Genomic DNA, 26,469 nt, shown 5'->3' on the forward strand with positions numbered 1-26,469 from the left:
ACTTCTTTCCATGCATCATCTTTCTTTCTGCTCCTAATTCAGCATTGTCCGTTAGCATACAAACATAGGGATTATCTACCAAACTAACACAAACCATTCACCCGCTTTGTTCCCCATTAGCAAGACTTGGAGTGTATGTGCCTTTTTTTAAAAAAATGTATTTTTATTGATTTCAGAAAGGAAGGGAGAGTGAGGGAGAGATAGAAACATCAGTGATGAGAGAGAATCATTGATCAGCTGCTTCCTGCATGCTCTCCACTGGAGACCGAGCCTGTAATCCGGGCATGTACCCTGATTGGGAATTGAACCATGAGCTCCTGGCTCAGGTCAACCACTGAGCTACACTTGCCAGGCATATGTGCCTTGATTCTACATCATTACCTCCCCTTTGTCTTAAAGCTGTTCCAGTAGTTTGGTCCCTGTGATTTCACTGAAACACCTCTAGTCAAGGTCGGCAGTGATTCCAAAGTGCAAAATCCAATGGGAAGCTCTCAGTATCTTTTTTATTATATCAGCAGCTTTGACACAACTGCTTACTCCAAACTCTTAACACATCCCGTCACTCAGCCTACAGAAGTCCCTCATTCAGTTCCCTGTGCTCCTTGCAGGCTTCTCTTTCTCACTCCTCCTCTTAAACACTGGAGTGTCCCAGAGTTCATTTCGTAGACTTCTCTATCATCACTTACTCTCTAGTCACATCACCAGTGACATCCAGATAACTTGGGGAATTCTAGGCTGCCATATTCAGTCCCTACTCAGCTTCTGCACTTGGATATGTCATTTCTTTTCTTTCTTCTAACACCGCTTGCTCCTTCTCTGTTCTTCAGTGTTGCAATAAATGGCATTCTCTTTTTCCTGTTACCTGGGCCATCAGCAAAACCGTGCTTCCATTGCCTGTAAGGTAATCCCACATCCCAATGCACTCTCCTGCAAGCATTTGCACTTGCTGTTCCCTCCACTGGGAGTGCCCTTCCTCCACACAGTGCATCCTTGAGGTCTTTGTTCAAAAACCACCTGTGAGAGAAGCCCTTCCTCATGACCAGACACAAAACAGCCCTGCCACACTCTGTCCCCCATTCCTTGTCCTGCTCAATCGTCGCATTATCCCCCAGACACGTGTGCTATATACGTGTGTGTTCAATGATGTCTGTTTTCTTCTCAGAACATAAACTCCACATGCATAGAGACTACTTTGTTCACCATTTCATTTAATTCCAGAGCCTAAAGCAGTGCTTCACACATAGCAGGCACTCAGTATCTGCAGAATTTTGTGTACCATTTTTTTTAATCTATGACCAAGGCTTCAGAGAACGTTTAAGAAAATATTAAAGATTATGTACATATATTTGAGCATTAAAAAAGAAAAAGCAAGTGACAATTCTAACATAAAAAGAAATATTTTAGCTGAAAAATATGGAATTTTCACTTTTTAAAGAGCTCGCCACTAATACATTCCAAGAATTGTTTCCAAATGTCTAACTTTTTCATCATTTTAATTGGATTTTAATTATTATTTGAATAAAATTAGTAGCATTTGTATATAGATTAGATGAGATAACTGATACTTTTTAGTTTTTCATTTCTTAATATCATTTTGTTGTAAAAAGAAATGAAATTAGTGAGGAGTGAGGAAAGGAGTGTTTGTTTTAAAATGTTTTAACCTGGAGGAGTTTATTTTCATTCTATTTAATTAAATATTCTTAGAGAACTATATGTATCTAAATCATCAAGTTAAACAGAAGCATTAGGGTTTATAAGAGTGTATACTTTATCTCTTAATGACTGGTAATTTCTTTTTATATGAGTAATTTGTTTTTAGTATTCCTCCATGATACATGTGTTTAATTTATATCCTTCTCTCTTGTATAATCAGATTACTATTTTCTTGTATAATCTAATGTATAATCAGATCCTTGCTATTTTCTATTTTATTACTATTTTTTCACCTTTCTTTTCCTATCTGTGTCAGAATTTTTAAGGGGGCCTGAGATAGCTTTGCTCCGTAAGCGGCTGTACCAACTGAGGCTTAAGAAGGCTGAGCAGCAGAGGCAGCAGGAGCTGGCTGCGCCTTCCACTTCGGGTCAGGCTTCCCATGAGGGCCCCGCCCAAGACCCTCATGCTGCAGGTTATTAGCATACAGTGTCCTTAAGTAGCTGGTGGAGTTGGTGTTTAACACTGCTACTGTGTAGTAAGACGCTTCCCTTCCCCTTGGAAACAAAAGCTGATGCGCTTGCAGCTTCTCCTCTTTCTTGCCTAGGGTGGTGGTGGTCATCCCATAGCTAGAGAGACACACTGGCAGCAGTATTTGCCAGAAGGGAATATAAAATAATGCATTGTTTTATTTATATTTGGAGAGGGGCTATATTTTTTGCTTTTATAGTCACTGAACTACTTTCTAATAATTATCTATTGAATTTTGAGCTTCCATTGATATTTCTATTGAAATTTCCTATACCTTTAAATGCTATCTATGTATATGACTCCTAGCTGCTCCTTTTTTTTTTTTTTTTTTTTTTTTTTTGGCTTTAAAAGTTAACCAGTATTCCTATTCCCATATAAATGTAGTTATGCTGGATTTTAGAATTATAGTATTGTTTGGCCATACTAGCATACTGACTCAGTCATCCCCTTCTGTAATTATTTGAACATTTTCAGTATCTACTTACTTACCTCTTCTACACATAATCAGCTTTCTGATCTGTAGGACAGCACATGTACTCCACAGTTTTATGGTCCTGCTCTGATGCTCTAAAACTCTGAGATAGCAATTATCTGTACCTCTCTTTTTCTTGGAGTATTTTACTGGCCCAGTTCTTTTACGGCAAGAAAGCTTTTGGTGCTCAATAAGCATTTGTTGAGAGAATTGATGAAAGATAGAGCATAAAATAATTTGTCAACTCTTTCCAGATGGATCACAGGTACTGTGTATCCTATATTGTAGGTATTGTCTTAGGTTCCATAAATCTCTGCTTAGGAACTAAAGTGTGTCTGCATTCTCATACTAAGAGATTATTATACTTTCGTTTATTACCATAAGGGGTGGTGAGTTTGGGCATTAATTGCTTTGAGAACTCTGATTTAATTACTTGGAGTTAATTTGCATATTGGTAGAATTGGACAACTTTTACTCTGTTTATTTGTTCCAGTAAGCACTCTGATAACAGAAGCACATTATATAATGCCATGGTGGAATAAAACAGATTTAAATAACTGTAATATAGGTGTGCTGTTTTGAACAAATTCTAGACCTGATTTTTATTGCAGTCAGGCAAAGATGTCTCTGATTTATTTTGTTTTTACTATAGAGGAACCTTTTCCTATACTTGAAACTAACAAAAAAATTTGATTAGGTTACAATCATGGCATTTAATAAAACATTTGCTATGACTTTGTGCTTGTATAAGACTTTAGCTAAATTATTTCACAAGTAAAAAACAGGCAACATAGAAATCAATAAGAAGACAAATTGTGTGTGTGTGTGTGTGTGTGTGTGTGTGTGTGTGTGTGTGTCTTAAAAATACGGAAACTTAAGTGGAGTATAAAACAAAGCTGTCTACATTAGCAGGAAAGCAATTTGTTGTGTTTTTGGTGGTTTTTTTTAATGTATTTTTTGATTTTCTACAGAGAGGAAGGGTGAGGGACAGAGAGCTAGAAACATCGATCAGCTGCCTCCTGCACACCCCCTACTGGGGATGTGGCCACAACCAAGGTACATGCCCTTGACCGGAATCGAACCTGGGACCCTTGAGTCCACAAGCTGGCGCTCTATCCACTGAGCCAAACCGGTTAGGGCAGCAGGAAAGCAATTTGAATGGAAGAAGGTTCTTTTTCAAATCAGAAAACTTTAGGGTGGTTATATAGTCTCTGTGAAATTAGATGCTATTTTCCCAACTCTTAAGTATCATTTTTAGTAAATAGTATCTAGTTTGGTAACAAGTGTATTTGTGGAAATTTTAAGAAGCTGAAGCTGAGTAGACACCTTTTCAGTTATGAAGTTCAAAAACGTGTTATCTTTTCTTTGTTATTAAACAAAGTACTTGGGCCCCGAGGCTGACCACATGCACAGTATCAGAGACCCTCGGTGTTGCCACTCCAGGTGTGCCGCTCCCCTCACTTAAAGGTGGGGTCTTCATCTATTTCACATGCTTTTCACATAGCATTTGTCTACTCTGCACATGCCCTGGGCTCCTCAACAGTGCTCTTTCCACATGTCACAGGAATACTGTTTGGTAATTACAAGAACCGTTAAACTATGGGTTGTCATTTATTCCACAGGACAACTAATAAAATCTATATATTTTATTCAGTTATTAAATTCTGATATGGGGGGGAAATACAACATTCTTTATTATAGAACACATAAATTATAGAAATAAAGAATAGGAATGAAATTTATGAAATTAAGCAGGGAGATAGGTTTTATTTGAAAAACTATTATTAAGACATTTTGTTATACTTAGTGATTAAATACAATTTTTTGTATGTATATTATGGGCATTAAGTAGTCCATTCCTTCACGCTAGATGTTACTACTAAATACTTCTATCAGTAGAGAAAGTATCTAGATTTTAACTTAATAACAATAAGCAATATGCAATTCTCATATATAAAATCTGTATTTTCTCATTATACCTTGATATATTTAGAGTATCAGTGAGTGATAATACTGTCAGTAAATGATATCTCTATTGTCTTCTCACCTATTTAAATCTTACCGATATAAGATACTCAAAGGAGACATTAATATAATATGGAAACCAAACAATTTTCACAACTGTAGAATTTCTGAATTATTACATTGTCTAGCAAACAGTTTATTCTCTTTTTAAAGGATAGGACTGATGAGAATCTTTTGTGAAGGGCTAAGTGTAAGATGAATGTACCTAATTTCTATAGGAGAGTGGGATTAAATCACTTGGTAGAACTAATCTACGTTTTAATGGGATGGGGCCTCACGCTAGTTAATGATAATCCCAGATAGAATATATTTATTTAGTTGCCAGTATTTCTTGGCAAGTAAAAACTAAAACATCTTTCGAAGGCACCAAATGGTATCACCTTCAGTTTCAAAATTGCTGTTAAAATGAGCTCTGGAAGATAGATGTTAAAAGATGTTTAAACAGTGATTTTTCTCTCTTTTGTTTTTCTTTTCAACTGTGAACCCTTGTACCAGTCTCATATAGAAGTTCTAAGGCAAAATATACAAAAGTGACCCCATTGTGATTTCAGCATAAAGGAAGATTACTCACCTGTTTGCCCCTCATGCCTCCCCCAAGTCACTGCTGCTCCCTGAAGTGATTTTGAAATCACTACTCTTAAAGAATTTTGACACCTGTAAATGACAAGTCTACATGGCTAAGTTTCAAACATTTTATTTTTCAGTCAGGATATGTTTTTACTTTATTTAGTGTTTTAAAAATCAGCATTTTCCCTACACTTTTTGGAAATACACCATAACTCATTTCTAGCCTTTCAATGATGTTTTTTTTAATCATACAGAAATGAATTTTCCTTCATCAGATTACTGCCTGAGTATTAGACTTGGCTGAGATCTTGTCCCTGGCTCTATGACTAGATGACCTTGGGCAGGTCATTTGGCTGCTTTATGCCTCAGTTTCCCAATTATTACTGTATTTAGATAGTGTGACTGGCCATAATTTACAGAGATAGCATAAGGATGGGTTAGATAGTATAAAAAAGCTTTTATACTCCTAAGTAGAATAGTATACATAATAATGCACTATCCTAATCATAGTATGTTTCACTTGCTACCTCAAACATGCTTTTACCAGGGCCCCATCAGGCTGATAGCGTCTGGGGCTTTGAATGAGCTGTGTGTGTATTTCTCAGACGAATGCCGCAAACAGCTATGGCAAAGGCCTTCAGCATATGGCTGATCTTAAACCCAGCTCTTTTTTTCCATTTCAGGTCCCCTGGAGTCATGGGTTGCTGGCTCCTGCTCAGAGTGACAGCACCCTGTGGAGTCTGCTGGTACTGGCCCGACCACCACAGAGCCCCACTGGAGCAGGCAGCCAGCCTAGAGAGGGTCAGGTAGGAACTGTTTTTTCACTTTATGGCACGGTTTTGCTGACTGGAAAAACGTAATTTTTATACCCCCCCAAAGGGTATAGAACATTGGTGATTATTTTCAAAAAAAAGCTTTTCAAAACTGAGCCATATTGGAAAAAATCAGCACTTACCCGATCCCGGGCAAACAGGCTCTTTCCAACACCAGATCCCCAGTGTCCGTGATCACAGTCACGTGTGGCGCTTCTCAGGTGGATGCACTCCATCCACGTTTTAGTGTTTATAGCATAGGCCACAGTAAATTTGATATAATATTGACCTAGCCCTGCAAGCACTCCATAACGACCTTGAATGGGAATCCAAGCAAAGCAGTGATGATTCTCCTAGAACTTTACATATGAGCCTATGCTCCATAGTTTTCAGAACAGCTTCCTCTCATCAGTTTTCATTTAATACTATGTTTCTGAAACACAGGCAAGTGATAATACCATGAATTAACCCTTTTCTGTGAGCTACCTAAGTAGTTTACGTGGATTATCTCATTAAATCTTCTAAGAATCGTGTGTGGTAGCTACCATGTCCATTTTACAGATGGGGAAACTGAGACTTAGAGGAGTTAAATAACTTGCCCAGCATTACAGTACTGAGGAGAAAAGCCAGATTTGAACCCAGGGAGCCTGGCTGGCTGAAGAGTCCCTGATATTTACCTGTCAGACTTAAGTTCATTATTTTTTTTCTATAGTTGAGAAGATTCTGACGTCAGAGGGCTAAAGAACTTTCTCAAGACCAAAGCACAAACTTTTCAGAAACATATAGTAATTGGCATGAGACACCTTGAGTTATTATTGAATGAGCTTTTGCTTAAAGTTTATCTTGACCTTAAAAATAATAATATCATTCTAGTCTAGACCCTTCCAATAAGCTGACAGGCCATATTGTGCTTTGTAGTAAATTACTGCTGCACCATATGGTTCGATAATTATTTTGTGATGGTGCCTTTCAGAAGGTGTCGCACAGAGATGGAGTAGAGTACGGAAACTAAAGCAAGCAGCATTGAGCTAATAAGCGGATTTTTGAAATATAAGCTATTCTGATGGTTATTGAGTTATTTTTTAGAAATATTTCTAAGTAGAAGTCATGAGTATGGTATTTATGAATACCTAGTGGTATAAAAACATATCACTTCAAATGTTTACATGATATGCAAATGATCCTTCCAAAAATAGCTGCAGGGCACTAGGATTATAAATAGAAGGGAAGCAATGGACAAGAAGGATTGCTTATTAAATGCTGGTCTTAAAGATGGGAGGAACAGCAAAAGCTCCCTGAATATATGCAATATCCATGGCAGACTGGGAGACCAAAAGGAAACCCTTTTAGTTTAATAGTATCTGTCTTAACATAAACTTTGTTCATATTCTAAATCCTTTTAACAGTTTAAAAATATACAATTTTATGGAAATGACAGCATTCTAGATCCTTTATCAAAGTTGGGTTTTTTTTTAGAAATTTATTTCTTCCTAAATTTTATTTTAATAATTAAATAAGACACACTTCATAACATTTGTACGTTCTATAAGTTTATGGAAAAATTAAAGATTTGTAAAAAGATTGCTTGGAGAGTTTATAAGGATCTTCATCATGAAATGAGAGCACAATAAAATGTATCCAAAGGGATGGAAAATATTTCATAGGAGACATTCTAGGAGGATTTTCCAATATTTATTTCACTGACTCTCATTTTTATTATGTTTTTCTTCAAAGAATATAATTTTGTTTTTCTGTAAAAATCAACTTATCTCTTCTTCAAAAATAACAGGATTGTATCCAACTCTGCAATGGATAAATGAGAAGCAGTCTTATAAAGGAGAGGAAAGCATGAAGAGTTAGGGAACCGATTGAAGTTCTGTCATTCCTACTTCCTTTTTTGTGTGTGTCGTACAGATTTGTTGAACAGAATGTTCTGATGAAGAGGTGATAAATAAGGATAAGTAAAGCTGTTATTCAAATGGTGGCCATGCTCTGTCGAAATCTAGCAATACAAAAACGTATTGAGCAAACCGATTATGTCAGAAGGTGGACAATTCAAAGTTGATACAAGTGGTCCTAGCAGCAGGATTCAGACTTTTAAATGTACAGATAGTCAAGTGATGTAAAGTTGCTGAGAATCCAGGATATATTGGAAAACTTTGCTACCATGTTAAGGACACTCTTAACTCAGAAGATCTACTTTAGGGGGCATCAGATGCCATCATGAACGGGGACTGATCAGCCACAATGCTAGATCTTAGTTTTTTTAACAGAACTTGCTAAGTACTAGAGCTCAAGAGATTAGAAACTGGGAACCATTCTCACATTTAAGGGAAAGCTGTTCTTATTATCCACATTTTTCCTTTTCCTGTAGCTCCCCTGCAACACTGGAACCCAAGCCAGGAATAGCTCCCACTATTCCCCAGTGCCTTGCTCAGTTACCAGGTCCCCAGGATGGCCAGGAGGAAAGGAGAAGCTTAGGCCTAAAATTGTTGTTACTTGTTCTATGTCACAGAGCTCATTATCAGAATCAGAATAGAATAAAAAATGACTAACTCCAGACGACTGCTCTTCCCATTTTATCATGCTGCCTCCCCTCTGTACCAGTGTTTTTCAAACAGTAGAGCTCATTTATAAAGTAAATTCTTCCATAGAAACTCAATGTATCAAAGAAAAAAATATTCTTTTTGGAGCCAAGGTGAACAGCAGCATGAAGCCAGACCATTAAGCCGCCTTCTTGCCTGTTTTTCTTTCCCCACCAGGCACCCAAAGAAGCCTGATTTTACAGAGTACAGATGTACTATGCACAATACATCCCAGAGTTTTAAAGTTACCTATTTCTGTATTGGTAATGCCCTCACTGAATATTTCTTTCATAAACATTTTCTTGTCTAACATCTTCACTTGAGCTTCCTTTTCAGCTCAGGGTATAACAAGCAACATCTAGCAAAATGTAGTGAGCACCTCATTTCATGCTTGAATCCTCCAATCCAGAATAAACTTACCTTAAGGAGCTGGCAAAGGGGTTAAGAAGGACAAGAAGTCTACTGTTTAGTGGAAGAGTTAGCCATTTCTGTTTTATCTCCCGTGCCCCCTCTGCCTGCGCTGAGTGAATTTGATTAAAGGTACATGCATGGAAGTAGAAGGGTACTTCTCAGCTCATTCTCAAAGTTGCTACCTGCTTGCCTGGAATAACATATCCCAAGCACATGCCCTGCTTACTCACTGCCTGGGGAACACACCGCAGTCTTACTTCTGTCCCCACCCTGGTCATTTGTTTCTTAAGCTTAGATATGATCATGCCTTGCTGTGCAGTTGTCTGCTGCTTACTTTTAAGTGGAAATCTCATTTTTGTTTCAGATTCTCCTTCTTCTGTGGTTAACAAACAGCTCGGATCCATGTCACTTGACGAGCAACAGGGTGCGTGCAACAGGAGATGTGCTATGCCCGCCATCCATAGTTCTATTGCAGTGCATAGGCCAACCTCTCCCCTTTTCCAGAGTGTTCCATTTCCAGTACGGTTTAAGAGTCAGTATTTGTGGGCTAAATTGCCCTACGTGGTACTGTGCAAGGGGCCTTCTTGACCTATACAAATTATGTTCTATGTAAACTATGTTAATTTCTACCTTTGGCCCTTTATTCCAAATTGAATTCTCTTCCTATACCAGTACTATAATGGATATAAAGTATATCCATTTTTTATTCTAGGTATCTATCATAAAATTGTGTAGAACTGTGGATGTGAGGTTAGCATATTACCTAGTGGGTAATTTAGAAAAGGTTATTTAAACATGGTAGTATTCTATATTACTACATTGCTATAGTCATGATACTTGGCTTTATGTCTCACTTTTCTGGTGGGTAAGCTCTGGATAGCTGTAACTGTAAGGAATACAGTTATGAGTTACAGTCCTGAGGCTCCAAAGCCACAGTCAGAAAGGAAAGGACTTCCACCTCCTGCCTGCACTTTGGAAGCAGGAGAGGTGCAGAGTCAGCCTCAGAGCCTGGCGCAGAGCCTGATGAGATAGTCATTACAAACATTTTTCAAAAAGTCATAAAAAACTGAGCTCGAAAGCCGTAAGCTTACTTGGCTCAGTGTTTCCATACGCAGGATGCCTCACTCACAAGCAGTATTGGGAAAGTGGAATATTGCTGAAGAACCTGTTTGGTGGGGAATCTAATTTTAATTATCTCCTTGGAGAAATATTCAGAAACTAATTTTAAAGCAAATTGGAAAACTCCCGTACTTCTAATCTTAAATTATTGTTTATACAAGTAGGTTTTATGCTACAGTTTTTTCTGTTCTGATTTTTATTTTTTTAAAAATATCTTTTTATTTATTTCAGAGAGGAAGGGGGGAGAGAGAGAAAGAGAGAGAGAGAAACAGAAACATCGATGAGAGAATTATTAATTGGCTGCCTCCTGCACACCCCACATTGGGATCAAGCCCAAACCTGGGCATGTTCCCTGACCGGGAATCGAATCTTGACCTCCTGGGTCATAGATGGACTCTCAAACACTGAGCCATGCTGGCCGGGCAGTTTTTCGGTCCTTGAGAATGAATAAATGAATTGGTAAATTAATTTAAAAACTAAGAAATTAAGCATACTTTAATTTTATATATTTATTGTAGTGGTATTAACAATGAAGAATAATTACTTTGAGGTTAAATACAATTATAGTGGCATTACATTTTATATTTTACTACTGTTTAAAACTGCTCTCTAATCAAGTAATTTTTTTGGTAAGTATATCTGAATGTGAAGAGCATGTTACTACCAGAGAGTTTGTAGCCAGCTTCATAGTCTATAAAATCACATGGAATAATTTCCATGGAATTATATTAAATATCATATTCAATTTAAGTTGGTACTTAATTTACATATGATATGGGATATGATGGAAAGAGACAAAGGACAGATTTTTGCATGAATGCCATTTACTTTGGTAGACTGTTTTGGAGGCAGAAATCAAGATGTTTCGGGGGTTGTTGACAATGTATGTCTTTTGGTCAAACAAGTAGAGGTGTTGTATGAAATGTCAGATATTGAGTAGGTCTGCCAGAAGCTGTACCCATGATAGACCATCATCAGTGCAACTTTGTAGTAAGTCCTCTGAGCAGAAATGTGCTAATGATGGACAGTCGAGCCAAGTAATTAAATCTTGGGCCTTTAAATGCCTTTTACATCCTTTAAAGTACTGGGACTTCCACATCCCAGGCTTATACTACCTGCAGATAACTTTTGCTGTAAGAGTTAAGCTTCCCCCCACTGTCTTTCTCACCTGGACTAATGCAGGTGACCCTCAGGCTACAGTCTGTTCTCTCCCAACAGCCAGAATGGACTTTTAAAAAGGTAAATCTAATCACGTCATTCATCTGCCTCACACTTTGTAATTGGTTCCTATGTCCTTCAAAGCAACCTGAGTCCTTACAGAGCCCCTACATGACCTGGCCCTTGTCTCCCCAGCCTTATCTTAGGTAACTCTTCCTCACCCTTATTAAGTTCTTGCCAAATAAGCTGCTTTCAGTGCTTCTTTCCCTCTCAGATTCCTTCTTTTCCCCTCTACCAAAAATGCGTTCCCTTCAGCCACTTAGCAAACCACACTTAGAGAGCACTTTCTCAAAACTGGCAGGACCGTTCAGTTCTCCCCTTTCTCTTTGATCTATTTTTCTTCATTGCATTTGTCAGCATTTGTAATCACACACTTTAGGGATTGTTTCATGCTCCTGCATGTTCTGTAAATGTTGTTTTATTCACAATGTACTCAGTGTGTAGCACCACATGTTACACATTCACAGTGAGTTATTTATTAGATGAGTGAATACCTGAATTAATTCTTTAAGCAGTGAAATGCTATAGAAATTATTTCAGCTTGGGAGAAACATGACCAGATTTATGTACTAGAAAGATCATTTTGGCAGCATTCTAAATGACTGATAAGGGAGTAAAATTGGCAACAGCAAGACCAAGAGGCTGTTGCATCAGTCCAGGTGAGAGGCGGTGAGGCGTCTAGTCTGAGGCAGTGATAGTTGGAAATGAGAATCGACAGATTTCTTAAATATTTAAGAAACAGAATTAACAGGACTTTGAGATCGGCTTAGTTAAAAAAGGAACAGTATCCAGGTGTGTTAGAGGGTGATAAATAGTGATCCCATCAGCCAAGATAGAGATTTCAGGGGAGCAGCTCCTTATAAGGGAAAAGAGACATGCAATTTTCTCCATATGTTGAGTTTGAAGTATCTTGGGATCTCCACATGGAGCAGTCTCATAGACAGTTGGATGGGTATGTGATTCTGGACGTCACCAGAGAGGTCTGAGGAGGAGATAAAAGCTAGGAATCGCACTTTCCAGGTGGGAGTGATGAGGTTGTTGAGGATAAGAGGGTGAGTGAAAAGAGGAGTCTGAGCAGGAGCAAGCGGAGAGAGAATCTAGCTCGGAGACGGGCAGGAGTGATCAGAGAGCCTGGAGGGCAGAAAGGGTGCCATTTCCAAAGTAAGGGCCTCTGGTCAGTGGTGCCACGGGAAGCACTGGCGTTGGCAGTTGCCTGGTTATCGATTGCTTTGGCATTGCAGTTCCAGGGAGGTGGTGGCATGGAGCCAAGAGCAGTGGTTTGAGGAGAAAGATTTTTTAAATAGAGCCATTGGTCTGTGGGTGACTCTCAGTAAGCTCAATTGGGAATGAAAAGATACAGGAAATGTAGTATTTGCGGGGGGCGGGGGGGAGGGGTGAGTTTCAAAACTGTAGAATGGAACAAGTTGTAGATTTAATAAGTTTTCTTTCTGAATATATCTCTAACTAATGGTTGTTTAAGCATATTTTAGATTGCCATACTTTTAAAGAAACACTAATGTATTTTTAATTGATAATTAACCCCAGGTGCTTTTACATGTTTTAATTTAATTTTCCATGGTAATAAATATACTTCTTTATTTGAGGTTATTACCAAGGATAAAAATGTTATTAATGAAAATTTTTTAAATTTTAATGGCTTACTTCACTGAAAAAAAATGTTTTTCTTTCATTAATTATGAAAACATTATTGAACTGGTTGTTGGCAATTACTGTTTTTGCTTATTTATCTTGAATTTTTAACAAAAGTACAACATTTTAGAAACAAAAATATATTTAGTCTAAATATTGAGAGTCATACTTTCTCCATAGTTCTTATTTTCTTTTATCAAAATACTTTTTTAAGAAACAAAATGGTAAGAAAATAAGTGTACAACATGCATATTGTTTCAATCCTGTTGTAAAATATATTCTAGTATTCTCCGAAGTTAGGGTTGTGTGTACACACACTGACAGCCCTTCTGGGCTAATTAGAAAATCCATTTGGTAACAATGATATCTGTTGTGTGTTTTGTTTAGTTTGAATAGTCTGCCTTAATGAGTAGTTTTTATTTAATTATATCTCTAATTATGTCTATGGAAAAAAGTCCTTTTCTGACATTATTTATCTTGCCTATTTATATTATTAAAGCTAACAAAATTTTCTTCTTAAAAATATTTAGGCCAGCAATTTCTCCTTGTTCTATTAAAATAACAACAGCAGCAAAAGGAAACTGTGACCTTCACATTTAACTTTTGAGAGGGTATAGGAAAATAACTTGCCTGAGTTTTACATTTCAGCCATGACTAAAGCACGTGGTTTTGTATTCATCCCGGTGATTATCCCTCAGCGGAAGTCAATGAATGATGCTATGAAGTGTACAATTTAAGCCTATAGGCAGACACTTTCTATTCCAGGTTTAAAGAGATACGAATGCTAATTCACAGGCTTAAAAATATAAATGTTAACTATCTACTAGGTACTATTTTACATAAGCAGACTTCTTTTTTAAAAAGATATTTTTATTGATTTCAGTGAGGAAGGGAGAGGGAGAGAGCGATAGAAACATCAGTGATAAGAGATAATCATTGATCGGCTATCTCCTGGATGCCCCACACTGGGGATCAAGCCACAATCCAGGCATGTGCCTTGACCAGGAATCAAACCATGACCTCCTGGTCCATAGCTTGACACTCAACCACTGAAGTCTGCTGGCCGGGCCAGACTTCTTTTGATGTTAATAAATATTTACTTACAGAAAGAGACTTGAATGATCAGAGACCAGTGAAACAGATTTACTAGTTTTATTAAGTAGATTGGGAAATTGGGAAATTGGACCTGTCACCAAATTGAAATTTTATTTTAGCAATATCATCTTGACTAGGTTGCATCAAATTATATTTTAGATAGCCACTAGATTCACTCTGACAATTCTCATCTTCATTAAATAAATATCTAATAATTGAAGCCTGCTGTGTTAATGGTAAATATAAGTTCAGTGTTCATCACACTGGAATTTATCTATAGATACTATATTTTAAATTGTAGAGAAAAATAGTAAAATCAGACTTCACTCTAGATTTTCTGTATTCCTCAGAACTAATCATCACTTAGGTGCTTAGAATGAAGTAACTCAGGCCCTTCTCCCCAGCTCCTAAGTCTGGTACGTCCAGGTAGAGATACACAGGTCCCTGCTCTCTGAAAGAAGAGGTTCCTATGAAGTCTTCGTAAACCGAAATGGCATAAAATAAGATGCAATTGCCATTAATTAATATGGAAAAGTTTTGTAGCGTTTCCAGACCAAATCATACCAAATAATACATAAAACCTAAAATAACACCAACATATTGTAAAAGCAGGGAAGCACTAATCAATGGAGATAAAGCCCAGATGCCCACAGATAGTGCAGAGCTCTGGTGGCTTGGTGCCAGAGATGCCCAGTGTGGCTCCGAGTGGTTCCGGGACCATGGAGCCCCTTGCTGCTCAGGTGCACACTGCCTCTGTCATGGCTCATGCAAAACAAATGCCAGTGTGTCTCTTCATAAAGCAAAAACCCTCTTTGGATTTCGTTTGGTTTGGCGAAAGCGGGTCCTAATGTAGGTCTTTTGTCACATGAAGTGGCGAGACATGGACTTTCAGAGAGCAGGCTCCCTGTGTGTGTGCTCTTGGAAGTTAAGCCCTATTTAGTTTTCCTGCACATGCTTATTGCTCCACTTGCCTGCTAACCAAGTCAGTATATCTCCAGTTAAATTGTTTTTAACTCAGAATTGTCTGTGATAAAAATTCTGACATTTTTTGAGTTTTTGCATGTGTTCATAATTTTATATACATTATCGCATTTGTTCTCATTTAATGAGATAAATGCTAATACTACCTTCATCTTACTGGAGAAGAAACCAAAATGCCAAGAAATATGTAAAGACAAGTGCAAGAAGTGGTGGGCCATGTTTGTAAATGTCTGTTTCATTAATTCAGCTGATATTTAAATGCCTGTCTACCCGTGGCAAGTACTGGGCTCGGCACTAGGACGCACGAGTGAATAAAGCTAATGCTTCATGAGCTTGGAATATAGAGTTGATGAACAATAACACTATTATTAACAATAAGAGAGTCAATTAACTGTAATAATAACAACATAGATACTTCTATAGCATTTTTTGTGTGCCAAATATTACTTTGAGGAATTTTTGTATGGTTACTTTACTTAATCCTCACTACAACCTCATGCAGTAGGGAGTGTTATTATCCCCATTTCCAGATGAAGAAACTGAAGCAAAGAGAGGTAGAAACTAGTCTAAGTGTGCCTAAGGTCACACACAGGAAGTGGGTCTAAGTGTTAGGGATGTGATCTAGACCCAAGCAGCTTGGCTCCAGCATCTGTAATCATTACGACTATGCTTTGCTCATCATCTGTGATCATTAAGACAGATGATGAACAAATAAATGTAAGTGCGATGAGTGTCATAAAGAGAAAATAGCAGAGTTCAATGGGGAACAAGTAAGAAAGAGTCTTCTGGTAGGGGCCTAGCAGCTGAGTCCTGAAAGAGGGTCAGGCTAAGTCAGGTGAAGGGAGCAGGGACAGCATGGGTAGGGCCTGAGATAACTGGTAACCACATTTGATGACTGGAAGTAACCGGTGCGGTCGGAGCTTGCCATGCTATCAAGAGAGGGCGAGGACCCAGATGGGGAAGGATCTTTTGGACATTTTCAGGTTTGGGATTTTATATTAAGAATATCAGGAAGCTAATGGAGGGTGTGTATTATGGAGTGTAGCCTGATCTGGTTTGTTCCACACAAGTAGGGAGAATTGTCTAGAGACTAACTCATGTAGGAGGTTCTCCTGGTAATAGATTCTGACCCAGTGATAGAAGTAAAGTAGGAGAGAGGTGAAGCGATTGAAGAAATATTTAGGATGTGGAATAAACAGGATATACAAACCTAGTTTCTAAATAGTATATTTTGTACTACTGTTAGCACACTTAATTTTTTTGGTATGTCTTTGAGCATGTGTGTTTAGAACCACAAGTGAATATAATCTCATAGTAGAAATGCACAGATTAAATGGTTTGAAAACATGCATTACCAAAAAAAAGTTAATTTGTGGTTCTTTTGTGAAAGGCTTGGAAGATACCTAACTAAACAATTAAAGTTGAAATAAGTTACTTTCAAATTATAGTCCAGCCCATATTGAAATTTCTTTCTGAGCCAATGCATTCGCCTGACAAAAGGGCTTTTGTACCATTTCTGGAAGAGATCTTTAAATTTGTCAAGAATCTTATGATATTGACTATTCACCTCTAACCCTGAAAAATGAAGTCTTTCCAGGACATACACTGTCTTGATTTTTATGTGGTTACTAGAGGCCCAGTGCATGGAATTCATGCACATGGGGGGTGGAGGTCACTCAGCCTGGCCTGCGCCATCTCGTCCAGGAGCCCTCGGGGGATGTCTGACTGCCACAGAGGCAGGAGAGGCTCCCGCCACCGCTGCTGCGCTTGCCAGCTGTGAGCCTGGCTTCTTGCTGAACAGCGCTCCCCCTGTGGGAGTGCACTGACCACCAGGGGGCAGCTCCTGCATTGAGCTTCTGGTGGTCAGTGCATGTCATAGTGATTGGTCATTCTGCTGTTTGGTCAATTTGCATATTAACCTTTTATTATATAGGATTATTGTGCTTCTGAAGCATGTATTTTAATTAGGTGTCATTTGCCTTGATTGAGAGCATGCTGAGCTACTAACATCATAGGTTTTTTCATAACTAGTCACTAAGCAATATAGAATGGCTCCTGAAGACTTAGCAGTGTCAGACAAGGTCAAAGTGACTTCCCCACTGCACTGCCTTTGTGCTGAGTGCACTCTAGTTACTTATTCTCCTCTGGTGTCTTTAGAGGAGTAAGAAACAGTGAGGTCTCTAAGTGTCCCGGAAGAAGATGCTTCAGTTGTCCAGTGCTCTGGCGCCAGAGTCACAGCGTGGCTACCAGGACGTTGATCAGTTATAGTAGTGTTGCTGAATTAATGGATTACACAGCCCTCTGAGGAATAACAGCAGTAACAGTTGATATTTCTGAATCAAAATAGTTATTTATTCAAGCACTTCTATCTTGTGCTTTGTAGTCAAGCTATTTCCACATCAGTTTAATAAGTAGGAACTTCATATTGCAGGAAACTAGGTAACTGGAGAAAAGTTTCATCATCTGGAAAGTGGAGATGGTGACAGGTGCTACAAAGGTTGAAAAAAGAATACATCTTTTTCCTGAGACATGAGTAGTCAGTGTGTTTACTTACTGTCATGCTGGTGCCTTGTATAGTGTCGTTTGTGTGTTGAGGTGAAGCTCTAACCTTATGTCTCTTAAATTAAATCTCTACCTGTTTAGCAGAAGTCTTAAGTAGTATGTGTCTGCATTATGTAAGCAAGGCTTTCAGTAATAACATTTTTAGAACGTGCTGATCCAACTTCTAACAAGTAGAGCAAAATAGGGAAAACTAAAATGGTTATAAATATTTTTTTCAAATGCAGTAGATATAAAACAAATGTAATATTTCTGTTCTTTAAAGCAGATTTTTCTTAGACATTTGTAGCTTAAAATATGCACTTTATCAGAAAGAAATTATGAATGAATTTACTAGTAAGCCAGGGAACTCTATTTCTGAGAAAACTCAACCTGATAGATTGTAATGATCAAGCTGAGGAGCATTGAACTGGGAAGAGCAGGGTGGAACAGGCAAGGGCCTCAGAGAGACCCTCCCACTCATACCTCGCTTGGAGAAACTGGGTTCTATGCTGCGTAGTGTTTCAGCCCAGAGACACCCTGACTACGTGTGGTCTACAGGGAGATGCCTGGATTCGGGGGTCTGAAGTTTTGTAGCTGACAGAGGAGTGCATTCTGCCTAGATAGTGAGGGGACAATTTTATACAGACTGCTGAGTTCCCAACAACTTACGTCAGCTGTAGTCATTTTATAAATTAAATGAGTACTACTGTGTTTGACATGACTTACAGTATATAGATTATGTTCATGAGAGAGTAGAGGGTAACTCTATAGTAGATACCCTCAGGAAGAAGGTTTTAGTTAACAGTGGCCATCTCGGAGAGCTTTTTGCTTTTGGGTGGTGGTGGGTCCTGTCTATTTAAATACGGTATTTTTGCACCATTCTGACCTCTTGATAGCTCTCTGCTTACTATATTCCTAGTGGTAGCATGCGAATCTAAAACTCCTTCTAACTCTAAAGGAAAGCTTTGATGTAGCATTTAAATTTCTCAAGGCTTCCTAACTAAGGTGGATCTAGGAAATTTAGTTCTGCAGTTCTCTCACACCTGCATGGGTTTTCTTTTTATTCCTTCTTTACTTTAAAATGAAAATAAACAGCAAAGCACTTTATAAAATGTTGTGAGATAATGAAAGAACCAGCCCCATTCTGCCGCTTAGTTTTCCTGAGAGTAGTCTTTCGCTGTCCTCACCAACTCCAGATGCCTAAAGACCATGCCTTTGGCAGCAGTGAGACCAAAATCTCAGCAACAGAACTAGAGAGTAAAGGAAAACTGTGTGGACAAGTGACTAACAAACATCAAAATTTTCAGAGATCGTCAAGGGCAGGAGAGATGTTTTAAAAGTCCCATTCTTGGTAATTTTATGTAAGCTAAAGGTCTCTTCATTATTTTATCAAAATGTCATTTGGCAAAATACCTCCTATAAAATAGTGTGATAACGAATCTTTGACGTTGTAAGGGATTGTTAATTTATTTCCAGTGCTGTTTATATCAAGGACAGAAGTCATAGCACAAGTAGTACAGTGATTTTATCATTTGGGAATTCAGCTTTAGAATTCATTTACATGTTAATTTTCAAATAGAATTGATGTTATCAGAGAGGACTTCTCATGAGACAAAGGTAAAGAGTGTTATCAGCTTGATTTCTCAGCTCTTGGAGAGAATCTCTTTCCTTCCTCCACTTCTGTTTAGAAGTCTTTTGACTTGTTCTCTCTGAGTCTCTGAGATTCTCTCTTAAGTGTGCTAGTGTCTTCCAGCAGAATTCGAAGACAGAAGTCCTTTATTATAAAGTGGGCCTCAGGACCACGGAGCCTAAGTAGTCTGGGTTTTGTTAAGTTGTTACAGTTTTTGTTGTTATCTTATAAGACAAAGCTCATTTTTATGCTGTTATATCACTCCTCCAACTGGTATCAAGAAAACAATTATATCACAGAAGAGTTTTCTTTCCGCAGGCACTGGCAGAAATGGTACATGTTTGATTACATAGCAGTTTGTATTCCCTATGTATTTTAATGCTCCCCTAAGCTGCTATTCATCATAAAAAGGAAAAAGTTTAAAGCCCTATTTAATTTTGCACTTGAATATCCATACTTGGGAGGGTGGCTTTGAAGTGGTCTATATCAATTTCTGTAGGGTTTCTTGATTTTATTTGCCATTTTATAAATATTTTGTTCTTTGTAATAGAAGTATGTCATGGAAATCACCTATAGATTCTTAAGGGGGAAATTCCCATTTCTCTAATTTAGTGATCAAATTCCTTACAAAATAGCCAGGAGGAGGAGATGAAATACCAAAACATACGTTCTAATAACAGAGAGTTTTAGAAGATTACAAAGCACCGGAGATTTTCCCCCTCCTCCCCCAGTTATGTCTATGAATTTGAAACAATTTCCTTTTGGAGCCCTTGCATCCTTTCATTGTTTCTGAAGGAGCCCGTGGTAGTTCCTATTGATGCTATAGCAACTGAAGTAGAAAATCGTGAGCATTCTGTTAAATAAAAATGTCAGTTTATAATTTATGTCATTGCATGTTAATATTCTTTGAGTCCCTAATGATGAAATGTGGTTCTCAAATGTGTCTGATTTCCATCTGAATCCAAGGGAGTCATGTACACAAGGCTAGAACAGGATGCAGTGCGGCTTTGAAATATGAGTGTTTCTATGACACTTGCCCTTGAACTTAAGTGAGAACCATAACAGATGTGAGAATTATGATGAGGACAACCTAATTTAAGTTTTATAAATGTTAGGAAATGTCATCTTTTATTGGTTTCAGAGACTTTTTCAAATGTTTTAAACACAATTTTCAGATAACAATAATGAAAAGCTGAGCCCCAAACCAGGGACAGGTGAACCAGTTTTAAGTTTGCACTACAGCACAGAAGGAACAACTACAAGCACAATAAAACTGAACTTTACAGATGAATGGTAAGTTCATATTTTTGTAAAGATGTTCTTAGCCATTTTGTAGGATTTTGTTAGATACTATTTGCAGCACTTCATCATCTTTGTGCCTTGCTTTGCTATAATGTGTGCTTCAGAATCACTTGGAGAGCTCGTTAAAACAGAGGCCTGGGCCCTACTCAGAGTTTATTCAGAATGAGGAGGGATCCGAGAATTTGCATTTCTAGAAACTTCCCAGGTGATGCTGATGTTGCTAGTTCTGGGATATTCCTTTTGATAGAAAATGCCAAAGATAAAAAGAATTAATCACCTATAGACCATTTGTGTAAAAATAATAAACCTAGCATTTTGGAGCTTTTTGTAGTCTTGGTCCTGTGTGTGTGTGTGTGTCTGTGTGTGTGTGTGTGTGTGTGTGTGTGTGTATGATTTTTGTTTTGAGTTTTAAGTCATAATTTTAATCATGTTGAATGTACTCAATTCTCCCCTGCATTTATTTGACTTAACTGTATAATGAATATTCACGTTACTACTTAGCTTTCATAAATGTTATTTTACTACCTGTATATAGCCCATCAAATAGATGTACTACAGTGCACTTAATCATTTCTCTTTAATTGGGCAGTGAATTTGTTTATCCTCTTTTTTATTTAACTAAGTAAGACTATAATGAATATCTTTGTTTACAGGCTTTTTTCCTACCTTTAAGAATACTGATTTGAGATATGTTTACAGAAATGAACTATATATAGGTCAAAGATATTGCCAAAGTACTTTCAAAAGAATCTTGTATCATTCTGTTTTACTAGCAGCATATGAAAGTACACATTTTGCTGTCTCTGGACCAATGTTCAATATATTCATTTATTTTTAACTTGTATATTTGATTTTAAAATAACATTTGTTTCTATTTACTTGATTACTAGTAAGATTGAGCTTTATATTTATTTAATGGTTGTATAGGTTCTCTTTAATGATATTTCTGATTATGTTTATTCCCATTAACCTAGTTAAATCTTACTCTTTAAAAAAAATCAGTTATGTAGGCTTCTTATATTCTTTCCCACTGTCTCATGGCCTTCTGCTTCAGAGTGCCTCCAACATTTTTATTTAGATTTATTACTATTGCTATTTAATATTGATTAATATAAAAGTAACTTGATCTTTCCTAATATACCATTAATTATGTATTAACATAACTACATATTATATATAGTAATTATATTAATCATTTAATAACCAATATATTAATTATTTGATATAATTAATATATTAACATACTTAATCGCATATCCATATAATTATTATGTTACATATGTTAGTATATATAATATGCATAAATAATATATAATGTAGTTATATATTTATTAATATATAATTAATTATATGTTTATATGATAATATTAATATTTATGTATTCCAATTCACTGGCTTCTATTTGTGTTTATGTGTGTATGTACTTTACATTAAAATCTTTGATTAAGTAGTATATTCAAATATTATAGAATACTTTCTATGTTCCAGACACTATTATAGACATGGGGAGTGCATCAGTGAAGAAAATAGGGGGGAAAAAAACCTTTGTCCTGTAGGAACTCACATTCTAGGTGGAGGAGACAGACAATATACATAATAAATAAGTGAATTGTATAATACATTAGAGTACTAAGTGCTCTGGAAGAAAAGAGAGCAGATGAGGTTGGTTGACAGGGTGGACAGCATCATTGGGAGGATGGGGAGTGAGCTGTGCACAGCTTGGGGACGAGCAAAGAGAAAGCCAGCACAAGGCTCTGCAGGAGCAGACCTACTATGTGTCAGGATCTGTAAGAGAAGCATATAGCCAGAGTGGAGTGACCAAAGGAGAGAGCAGTGGCAGAAAAGGTCAGCCAAGTAAGTGAGGAGGACATTTGAAAGATAGAGGATATCTGGTTGCTGTGTAGACATAGGCCATTGGTAGTGATGGGAGATCAGAGAACAGGCTGTGGCACTAGCGAGGTGAGAGGCAGTGGTGCCTTGGGCAGACAGCACAGGGGAGGTAGTGAGAGGAGACTGGATTCTGGATATGTATTTGAAGGTGCAGTCAATAGAATTTCTTTATAAGCCCTAGCGTTTGACCTCTGCTTTTTAAAATTAGGATATCTCTGGCCCTTTCTCTTAATATATAATTTAAGATCACAGAAGATTATCATCCTTATTCTGTTTGTCTTTTCTATTCTCATGATTCTGGACAGAAGGGTTGGTTTCTTATAAAGAATCTCATCTGAGCACTTTTTTTTTTTTTTTTAAGAAAAAAAGGTTCAGTCCCTCTTCTTTTGAACTTTTCCGTCTCTAAAAACTGACTGTGAATTATATTCTCTTACTCACCAGTTTCTTATTTCTTTATCAAAGAAGTAATTAGCTTTTTTTCTGATTATGAGAGTATTCAATATTCATTGTAAAAAAAAAATTCAAGAAAGGATGCAGTCTTTTTCATCTCTGCCACACAGCGTCCTACTCTTAGTCTAGTTTCTTTGAGGACAAATGAGGCAGTAGAGCCCATGGACTAAGAGCTTGGACTCCAGTTTTCTCACCTGAAAATGGGCATATTTAATAGAACCCACTTCAGAGGTGCTTGTAGAGTTAGTGCGACCACGCAGAAAAAGTCCATAGCACTCAGCACATTGACGAGCCCTAAAGAATCCTTAGCTCAAGTACCATCTTTTGTAAACTGCCTTCCAGATCCTTGGCAGTTTCCTTGTGCGGTATTTTGTCTTTTTCTTCTTGAATTATAGAAGGTGTTTATTTCCTACGGGTGTGAGTGGGGTGATACCATTGACTTTCCTTTGTTGCAGGTATTCCCCCCCCCACCCCCCCGTTGGTTGTGTCTCAGTTTTATGGTGGTTTTGCTCTACGATTACAGCCTGTGAGCTCATGCCTAGAAAAGCCTGTCCTTCCCAGGATTAGGGAGAAAGCTTTCTTGTTTTCCTCTTAATTTCTATGATTTTATATCAAAAATTATATGTATAGCCCTTCAATAACTTATTTCTCCATAAAGTGTGCTATAGAGCTATAGCTTAATTTTTCCACATGGTTGTTCCTTTGTCCCAGTCCCATTTATTGAGCAATCTCTTCATTTCTCTGTGATTTAAAATGCCATATTAACATATGCTAAATTTACTTACTTGGTTACTTTGTCTTTTCCACTAATGGCTCTCAATTCCTACATCAGTGCCATGATGTTTTAATCATCATAACTATTATACATGAGCATTTTATTTATGCCTGTGTCATAGTTTTCTCAGTGAAATACATTAGTTTTTCTTTACCCAAGTGACTATATACTTTTTTCTGGTTAAAAAGAAATACATATTAATTGCAAAAAAGAATTCAGAATTTACAGAAAAACACAAAAGAATCACTGACAATAATGCTTCTGAAATGACACTTATGCCACTGCCTGTTTTTTCTGACATTTTTCTCTGGGAATATACCCAGATGGATACACATTCTTTTTTTTTTTTTTTAATTCCATATTATACATGGATGCCTTTTTTAAAAAAATAAATTGACTTTTGCCTAAAAGCATTTTTTATAAAATAAATTAGCCTAAAAGCATTTTTTATAAAATCTTGGCCAAAAATTTCATGATAATTTGTTTTGTTTACTGAGTCACTGCTACTTGTCTATAATTAATGGTTTTTAAGTTATCGTAACTATTAAGTTTCATTTCCTTGTTCACATTTATTCTAAATTTGAGAAATTGTCGCATTTCTGTTAATTTAATTTTAATTGGAGTCAGATACATTTTCCTCTATTTTCTTTCCCACTTCCTTTCCCTCCCTATAATATGTGATGCCATGACTGGCTGTCACAGAAATTCATTGAAGTTGTTTATTTAAATTGGTCAAGCATTCTGCTCTCACCAAAAGTGCTAACAGAATTATGGCCATCATCAGGTGGGTAGTAAAACTAACCCAGAAAATGTCTTGGGCTTCTACAAACTGGTGCCCAGTCACCTGCCATATTGAACAACAGTCCAAACTGGAAGTGGTCTGCAGAGGGCAGTGCAAAGACCAAAGAAATGTCTAGGCCTTTTTAAAGTATTAATTTAAAAGTAGCCTAGGGGGGAAAAAAAAAGTAGGCTAGAACAACAGAGTCTAATCAGGCATATGATCAAAATCTGTAGAATTGGTAAGGATTAGGGTGAATCATCCTGAGTGAGGATAAGAAGGGAGACAATGTAATTAAGTTATAAAATTCAAGAGAGAGCTGGGTAGAAATGTGAAGCCGATCATAGATGCATTAAAACAATGTGGAAGCGGTCCTTTTGTATTTCTAGGTCTCCTTTTTAAGATAAGGAGGTTAGAGTAGTCACCTTGATTATCAAAAGTGATATTTTATAAGCACTATTAAAATAATACACCCTACATTTTACTTGAGCCTGAATTTTTGTTTACTGTTAACTTACTGGTGGGACCACTCGCTTTGTTTTGATGACAGGAGCAGCACATCCTCCAGTTCTAGAGGGAACGGGACCCACAGCAAACCGGAGGGTCAGGAGGAGTCCCTGGCCCCACAGAGCTCGGAGCCGCCTCCAGCAGGAGATAGCGAGACAGGTGAGCTGTGGCCGTGCTTTGTCATCACAGTCCCCAGTGATGGATGTCCACCCATTTTTCTGATCCCTCAATGGTGCCCTTGGTTTCCTGTTGTTTTTTTTTTGTTTGTTTGTTTGTTTTGTTTTGTTTTTTTTTTATATTTTATTGAGTTTTTACAGAGAGGAAAGAAGAGAGATAGAGAGTTAGAAACATCGATGAGAGAGAAACATCGACCAGCTGCCTCCTGCATACTCCCCAGTGGGGATGTGCCCACAACCCAGGTACATGCCCTTGACCGGAATCAAACCTGGGACCTTTCAGTCCGCAGGCCGACGCTCTATCCACTGAGTCAAACCGGTTTCGGCGGTTTCCTGTTTTTAATGAATTACTTTTTCCTCTAGTCTAGCTCTTACTGTTGATAAATAGGTAACAGGTTCACCAGGAAGGGACTGTCAGCATTTCACATGGGGCATCACAGTGCAACCCAGTTTCCCTCTGTGGACAAATGGCCAGGAAACGTGGTCACCGCACTGACAGTGTGTGCACTGTCACTGTCAGTTTGGATCACCTGCGGTTTTTATACCAAGCAGTGGAATTCAGAGTATCTGACTTGATTTTTTTCAGTGTGTATGTGTTTTATGGAGGAAAAGAAGGAATATGATCTAAACGAGTTATCAGTGAATCTTGTTTCATACAGGAAGTGCCATTTAGGGACTTTTTCAGAACACTTTCCTAGAATATTTTTATGTAATACTAGAGGCCCAGTGCACGAATTCATGCACAGGTGGCGTCCCTCAGGGTGGCCTGTGGAGATTGGGCCCCAGCTCACGCCCCCACCCTCGCAGCCCCAGCTCCCACTCACAGCCCTGCAGCCCCACCTGGCACCCTGCCTTGGCCTGGCACCGCCCCCTCACCTGCTCCACCGTCCCGCCTGCGGGGCGATCAATTGCCCCCCCCCCCCCCCCACTGCTCCCGCTGGTTGCCATCTGTGAGGCGATTGGGCCCCTGCTCACACCCACCTTGACCTGGCGCCACCCGCTCACCTGCTCCACCATCTTGCCGCGGTCCTGCTCTCGTCAGGGCCCATCAAGGCCGGCAGTGCCTCCACTGTTGCCCGCTGCCAGCGCCACATTGATGATGCCTGCCATGTTCCGCGCCACCCCCTGGTAGTCAGTGCACGTCATAGCAAGCGGTTGAACTCCCAAACGACTGTCCGAGAGGACAATTTGCAGGCTTATATGAAAGAGTCTAGCAAAGAGCTTGAAACAGTCGATTCTCAATAAATATTCGATGAATGAAGGAATAAATGAATTCTGTTTCTTAAGACGTGAACAGATATTTC

At 38.0% G+C, this 26,469-nt stretch overlaps 1 protein-coding gene across 9 annotated transcripts in view; it reads left to right on the forward strand.

Annotated features, from left to right (window-relative positions):
- The window catches only part of DCAF6 (DDB1 and CUL4 associated factor 6), an 83,854-nt gene that overhangs the window by 40,897 nt on the left and 16,488 nt on the right, over nt 1-26,469 (forward strand). For 5 of the 9 annotated variants that reach the window (XM_036343667.1, XM_036343665.1, XM_036343664.1 and 2 more), the window contains exons 11-14: nt 1,970-2,125; nt 9,418-9,477; nt 20,463-20,580; nt 25,033-25,148. In XM_036343667.1, coding sequence (XP_036199560.1) covers nt 1,970-2,125; nt 9,418-9,477; nt 20,463-20,580; nt 25,033-25,148 — 450 coding nt within the window. The remainder of the gene's footprint in view (nt 1-1,969; nt 2,126-9,417; nt 9,478-20,462; nt 20,581-25,032; nt 25,149-26,469) is intronic. The other 4 variants (XM_036343669.1, XM_036343670.1, XM_036343671.1 and 1 more) reach the window with 2 other exon arrangements.

The sequence above is a fragment of the Myotis myotis genome, unplaced genomic scaffold (assembly GCF_014108235.1).
Source record: "Myotis myotis isolate mMyoMyo1 unplaced genomic scaffold, mMyoMyo1.p scaffold_m19_p_18, whole genome shotgun sequence".
Classification (NCBI taxonomy): Eukaryota; Metazoa; Chordata; class Mammalia; order Chiroptera; family Vespertilionidae; genus Myotis; species Myotis myotis.